The sequence below is a fragment of the Syngnathoides biaculeatus genome, chromosome 9, assembly GCF_019802595.1.
Source record: "Syngnathoides biaculeatus isolate LvHL_M chromosome 9, ASM1980259v1, whole genome shotgun sequence".
NCBI classification, from domain to species: domain Eukaryota; kingdom Metazoa; phylum Chordata; class Actinopteri; order Syngnathiformes; family Syngnathidae; genus Syngnathoides; species Syngnathoides biaculeatus.
Genome location: NC_084648.1, coordinates 5,735,253 through 5,742,646, shown reverse-complemented (window position 1 = coordinate 5,742,646; position 7,394 = coordinate 5,735,253). Strand labels below are relative to the sequence as shown.

Genomic DNA, 7,394 nt, shown 5'->3' with positions numbered 1-7,394 from the left:
GGCCTTTTAACCAGTTCTAGTGTTTTGTATTGAGGTTGGATTAACCAAACTAAAATTATGGTGACTTTGCCAAATAACTCTGTACATTTAAAAGAACACTATTCTGTGAGACGGTACAGGATGAATTTTGGGAAATTCCAGGAAGAAATAACATTTAGCATTTGGTAGCAGAAGAAAGCAGATTGATATCAGTGAAAATGCAAACAGTTTTTCATTTTAATACTCATGTTGCACCCATGTTTAATACTTGTGCTGTACAGACAGAACAGATGTGTCAATTGGTGATGACGCTCCTTCGTGAAACAGATGTCTAAAGCCTTTCACCAAATCAGACATGAAGTAACAAGTGTTTGATTCACAGTCAGATCCTCCTCGATGCTCTATAAATGATCAGCGGTAGCAAAGACTGGTGTGGGGACAGCTAAAGTCTTTGGGGAGTGTTGAGTCTTTGGTGATCGAAAGCAGGCAGGTCGACCGTTTTTGGGCCTCGTATGAGATCGTATACTCCTTGCTGGAGCCAATCGCTTTCCTCCTCCCTCCTCTACTAGTCCATCAAAGACAGCTCCCAGGCTTTGTCTTATTCTCACGCAAAAGTCTGGGCAGCTAAAGGCGTACAGAATGGGGTTCAGCACTGGATTCAAGAATGCAAAAGTTGTGGCGAGATGCAACCCCACCTCCACCACTCTGAGGTTTTCCTTATCATACAGGGCTGACACCTCAATCATGCAGAAGATGTGATAGGGAGCCCAGCACAGGGCAAATACCGCAATCACGACTGTTACCATCTTGGTGAAGCTGTGTGACAGCTGGTTGTGATTGTTGACACTAAAGGAGGAGTTTGGGGACAAAGATGCGGGTATCAGGGACATTGATCGGCCAAAAGCAAGACGCTTTAATGAAATATTAGTTGACAAAGTTGCAGTTCCTGATGCCTCATTATTGTTCGATCCAATCAATGCCTCATTTAATTTGATGCTCTGCTGCATCCTCCTCTGTCTCCTGTTTCTCAGGGTGAGACACATTTGGATGTAGCTCCCCGCAATCACCACCAGGGGAAACAGGAAGGCCAGCAACAGCTTTGAGATGGCTGTGGCTATTTGCCTCACTTCGCAGTCTCTCTCGAGTGTGGCTTCAGATGTTAGATACAGAGCAAAATTATGATAGCACAGTTTTCTTTTATCCACAGTCTCAGTCACTGAGCGAAACAGGAAGTAAGGAAATGTATTGATCCCTGCCCACAGCCAAGCCAGCAAGCACACCTTCCACGCTTGGGCCACCGATCGATGATTCTGACACCACACCGGTTTGGTGACCAGAATGCAGCGGTCCAGTGATATGGCTGCCAGCAGGAAGGCAGATACAAACATGTTCAAAAAAAAGATGGAGGCTTGTATTTTGCAGAGGACGTTGCCGAGCTCCCAACTGTGGGAGGAGCCAAGGTAGAGGGTGAAGAAAGGAAGTGTCAGGGTGGCCAGGAAGTCAGACATGGCCAGATTGAGCACCCAGACAGAGGCCACGGTCCGACGCCGCAGACGGAAACCCACCACCCAAAGGATCAGGGCGTTCTCCAAAATCCCGAGGCAGGAGACCAGGCCGTGGAAGCAAACGACGATCCAGTTGCTCTTGGTGTGATTGTTGAAGGCGTGCTGCTGCATTAGCTGCAGCAGGGGACAGAAATGTTGCTCCCCCGAGACATTGGACATGAAGCTTGTGTTCGACATGAGTGCTCTGAAAGAAAGAAGACGTGGCCAGAGTTAACGACTAAAAAAAACCAAAGCGTACATTTACTTATGTTACTTTTGTCCATAAACAGTCACTTATCAATTCATTTTGACAGGGTCATGGAAGATTCTCCTTCAAAGTCCATCACTTACACATGAATTGTTTGACACTGATAAAATTCTTGTGTAGTCTTTTATTGGTGTGCTATGTATTTTTTTGATCAGGGGTTGGAGAGGAGCCTGACTGGAAATGCTGAAATTGGCACAGACCACCCTTATCTAAATAAGTTAACCTGCACGCCTCTGAGAAATTACGAAAACCCGGTCTGACCTACCTCTGTGCGGATTTCCGCCACCTGCCACACCGGATTTGTACCCGTCACGAAAATAGAGTCCTAGCTGTCTTTCTGTCCGCTTGGTGCAGCTTTCTGCATGCCTCTCCTTCTCTCTCGTCATTAAACATAACAAATTTAACATCAGTCAAGACCAGGCTTTGAAATCACGGATTTCATTATTACAAAACCACGGAGCTTAAACAATATGCAAGCATGGATGTCCTTTGAATGAATGCGAGTGTCGACTTAATCCCTTCCATTTTATGTGTTTAGGAATCGCTGGCGCAGTAACCATGTAATGTTTTCAGCAGTGTAGTAATGTGCTTAATGTTGCACAAAACCTAATCAAGGACTGTCTGAGTCACAAGAGCCAGAGCTCTCGTGCGTGCATGAAAGGGAGCATGCATTCACAATTCTCTCAAGGATTAAAAAAAACGCCAGTCAGATACCAACACCCTTGGAGCCGAAATTGGTGGCACAGAGGGCATTCTTCATTATTCCTATTATTTTTTAATTTTTATAAATGGATAAAGGGCTCAGTCGAAAAATGCACTTTTTTCCATCTGGTGCTCAAAACACTAAGAAGATAAGTGTGCACGTGCCTGATTAAGTGGCACCGAAAATGAATGGATGGATATTTGAAAATTACAGTACCATTTGTAATCGACTGTTTTGCTGTAGTTGTTTTGTGTGTTAAATGTCATACTTTTGAATAGTTGTGAAGATCAAAAATCCAAAGTAAAGCACATATATTGTGACACATGTTTACTGTATTGTAATAACTATCAGTTACCCCTAACTAGTCATATATTATACAATACATTACATTAAGGAAACCAGATAAAAAAATCATAAATCTACAAATAATTCTGTGCATGCATGGCACTACGGTCTATAAAGTTCACAAATTCCAGTTACACATAAATGTAGTATATGTCCTCTGACAACTTTTTTTTGTCATGTCAGTTTTGATGTTGCATTAGACCCCCCCCCCCAAAAAAAAAAAAAAAAAAAAACAAACAAAACAATAAAACAAAAACAAAGCAAAAGATATTAGGGCCACAGTGTCCCTTCTGATTCAAACATGTCAAAGCCTGTTCTTGTGTTGACTAACCACATACCAGACTTGGTATGTGGTTATTCTGATGAGTTAAACAGCTTAGTTTTTCAATGTTTAACAACATGAAACTCGCCATTCAGTTTAATCTCCCCTTTGAAAAAAAAAATAAGATATACATCTTACTTGGGTGTCACAAACAAGACTAAGTCAAACAACATGTCATGGAAAGAGAAAAAAAAGACTTAACTACTCTTACATGTCGGACCTTGGTTGTGAAATCCAACTGCAGTGGGAATTTTCAGGGTCAAAGAAATAATGATTCATTTGTCTAGTCTGAGTTTTGAATTACTGTAGTAGTTAAAGAATTAACTTGCCTGGCTGGTTGTTCAGATCTGTGGTGAATCAATTAGAAAATGTCGCTTGCAGAGAAACATCTTCATCAACTGTAAAGAAAAAATAAATCAATTGTTGAGAAACATTCCAAAGCCAATTTAAAAATTTATAAAAATTTATGAATTTAATTCACAACATGCTAATTCAACTACTTTCAATGATTTGTTGCAAATATCTAATCTATATGTCTGTTACTTCAAATGATGTTCAAAATTGTCATGGTAAACACAGATCATGTGTCTGCTTTGAAACCAGACGGCATCAGTAAGTTTAGGACAATTTTTCTTGAATTCTTGTGCACGAGTTGGCTTAAACTTAATCACAACATTTGTGTGTACATGAAATCAGACGTGAGTAAATCTAAGCATGACCAAGCCTTTGTGCATTCTCCTTGACTCAATATGACTAAGGTATTATTTTACTACGATACAATTAGACTATTTGATATGCGTTCATCTAAGACGACACGCTGTGGCGACCCCTAACGGGACGAGCCGAAAGGAAAAGAAAAGAAGATGTGTGCTGATAGATAAGTCAATAAGGGGTAATGGTCACCAATACAGGACAAAAAATGTGTAAAGTATTATAACAGATAGTTTTGAAATGTTATACACTAGATGTAAAATGGATTTTTAGCATTATGACATTTTCTTCTAAAATGTTTTGTTGTATACATACTTTTGCAATTTATTGTAAACATCAAATATAGTGACCCAGTCGAAAATCTCGATAAAATACAACAAATATTTAACAAGTACCTGTATTAAAAAAATACAAAACATCTATCGTATAAATGTATGTAACTACTTTCTTAAAGAAGTATTGAATGTCTCTGAGACAGCAACTAATTAAAAGTGAAGTGAGTTACAAAACGCTGTATCTTTGTTTCATCAGACCTCGGAGACTCGATGTCAGCATCCATTTCATCAAAAACAAAGAATTTAATCCATGTGATTTAGCATTAAATGGTACGTTTACAATCATTCAGTGATCAAGGTGAATGAACATATAATTTGTAAGTGCAAATTCATTTAGTAAATGACGTCAAACTCACCTAGACTTGACACGTGACTGAGGTGTCGAGCTGCTCCTTTCCAATTTCCTGCTGTGCTAGTGACTTACTGTCACTCACTCTCACCTCATCGTGCTTTGTCACTTCAGCTTAGTTATCCAGAATGCACCTGGCTTGTTCCGCCCTAAATGCCAATGGGAGGGCCTTGAAGTCCAGTAACTGCCAATTTGACTTAGATCTGTTTTTATTCAATTCCTTGGAAAGGAAATGTAGTGGTGAACTGCAAGGGGGGAATACAATCACTTTCTGACGACAGATGATGTTTTTTCTGATGGTTAAATTGTTAAAACTGGTGTGAACATGTTCCTCAAAAGCCAATACGTTGTACTGTCAGAGAGTATTTGTCCACAACACAACACCACACCACCGGCCGAGTGGTTTGAAAAAACTTTGATTAATCTTCTCAGGGTGGCACGGTGGACAAATGGTTAGCAGCCCAACAGTTCTTATATATCTATTTATTCCCCACATTTTTATAGACAAAGAAAGAAAGAAAGAAGAAAAACAGAAAAAGAAAAAAAGGACAGGAAAAAATAATTTATTTACATTCAATCATAGTGGGATAATAATACCTTTATAAATGACAGAATAGGAAGATTTCTATCATCTCCAATTATCTGATCTAGTAGGTCATCCTCAACCAAGTTCATACCTGTAAGTGAGCAAAAAAAAAAAAAAAAAACCTTAAAGCGTTAACAAGAATAATCATAGTAGTGAAAAAGGAAGAAAAATTATACCACCTCAAAGCACCTTACAACAAATGTTCCAAAAACAATGTACAATGATTTACATATTCGCTTCAAGTAAAAAGATTTTTTTAGGTTTCAAATTTTCTTGGTATCGGAACCCTCGGGTGACACCCGTTCTGACAACAAGACAAGATGCAATACTTGTGAGTTGAAAAAAAAATACACTGCACAACACACACAACACATAATAATAATAATAATAATGACAACAACAAAAGGAATAAGTGGTGGGAACCAATGAACAAATATAACATAAACTTGATTTCACCTTATGTAGTAACATCTTTTGATGTTATGGCAAATTTTGTCCAGTTTTCCCAATGTACCCCAAACTTGTCTTGTTCTTGCCTCAAGATGAAAGTTAAATTCTCCATTTTAAAGATATCTTGAACCGCTTAATCCAGTCCTCAAGTGTGGGAGAATTTCCATTTCCTTGTAATAGCTTTTTTTGCTTGCTCGTGACCACATACTCTCTCTCTCTCTCTCTCTCTGTATATATATATATATATATATATATATATATATATATATATATATATATATATATATACACATTTTCTGGACCCTTGGCAGTGTCCGGTATTAATCCCAAGCAAAAAAAATTAAAATTTTAAAGGAATCCTGACTTTCGTAATTTTCTCCATATTTTGTTTAATGTTTTTCCAGTATGCTCAGCAGCCCAACAGTTCTAAGGACAGGGGTTGAAGTTAGTTTGCATAGTTTTTTTTCCTGGTACAGTACTCCGGTTTACTCCCACAGCCCAAAAACATACTCGGTAGGTTGAGTGAAAACTTTAAAGTGCCCATAGGTGTGAGTATGAGTGTGAATGATTGTGTATTTCTATGTGCCCTGCGATTGGCTTGGCGACCAGTTCAGGGTGTACCGTGCCTCTCCCCTGAAGATAGCTCCGATAGGCCCCGGAATGCCCGCAACTCTTGTGAGGATCAGCAACACAGAAATTACATGGAAGGATGGATAATGTTCTTCAAACCCAAAACAAAAGGTTATAATAGAAGCCGCTCCACTGGAGCCGTGCATCTTTATCGCCATCTGGTGGTAGACACTGAACATTAAAAATATGCCTCACATGTTATAACCAATCCATTCACTTGTTGAGGTCGGCATTTATCCAAAGGGCGACTAAACACTCAATTGGTCAACAGTCTATAACAGAGGACCTAATTTACATAATTAGTGTCTTGCGTGTAAAAATATCAAAATGCAGGGTTTAATAGACCCTACATTTATTGTATTTAAATTGTAATGACAATTGATTTTTCCCAACAGTTTAGACAGGCACAGGTAGGTATACAGTACTTCTAACTTTGAATAGAATAAAAATTGTGGTAGTGTGAGGTAAGCGAATTTAGATCTCTTGTTACTAAAAAAGGAGACCAGAAAAAAACATCCTTTCATTTTCTGCAGTTTAATAGCCCTGTACTTTTTTACACTTAGATTACTTTCAATGCGAACTACTGCTTAATAATTATCATGTGATACCATTATTAGTAACAAAAATGTGTGATACTTATCTTTGTCATTGAATCGAGTGCAAAAGGGTTATCGAGTCTGCACAACATCCAAATTAGAGGAATGCATAGAAAAAAACATGCATAACGATGATAATGTTGCTGTTGAGAATATATTTACTTTTAAAAGATACCATATATATAATATATTCACTCTGTAACTTTAGTGAGGGAAAAAAATAATGTGTCGATGTAAGTGAAACCTCTTGGAGCATTACAAAGGACAGTATTGTTCGAGCAACTTCCTTGGTTGATGTGTTCTATTTTTAGTCACATAATTGCAGTATATTGTTAGCAGTCACGCCCAGCTTTATCTGATATAAAAATAAATCTCCATGACATCAAATGAAAACTGAAAGGGAATCACTCTACCCTGACCCTCCCCATTACTGTTATTGCTGAATATGGGAACTCATGTCACTACCAGTATGTACTGAAAGTACTGCATGTTATGCTCTGCTTGAAATTCTTCCTAAAAAAACGAAATAGTGAAAGAAAACATTTTGTTGATATTAATATCCATGTTGTGGCCTTC

General features: G+C 38.3%; 1 protein-coding gene across 1 annotated transcript; it reads right to left on the bottom strand.

Moving 5' to 3' along the window:
- Nucleotides 1-239: 239 nt before the first annotated feature.
- LOC133506367 (prostaglandin D2 receptor 2) lies at nt 240-1,721 on the bottom strand. The gene has a single exon (XM_061830437.1). The coding sequence runs from the start codon at nt 1,719-1,721 to the stop codon at nt 381-383; it is 1,341 nt and encodes a 446-aa protein (XP_061686421.1). The 3' UTR covers nt 240-380.
- Nucleotides 1,722-7,394: the final 5,673 nt, after the last annotated feature.

Coding starts and splice junctions, on each gene's coding strand:
- LOC133506367 (XM_061830437.1), bottom strand. CDS start 1,721: ATGTCGAACACAAGCTTCATGTCCAATGTCTCGGGGGAGCAACATTTC.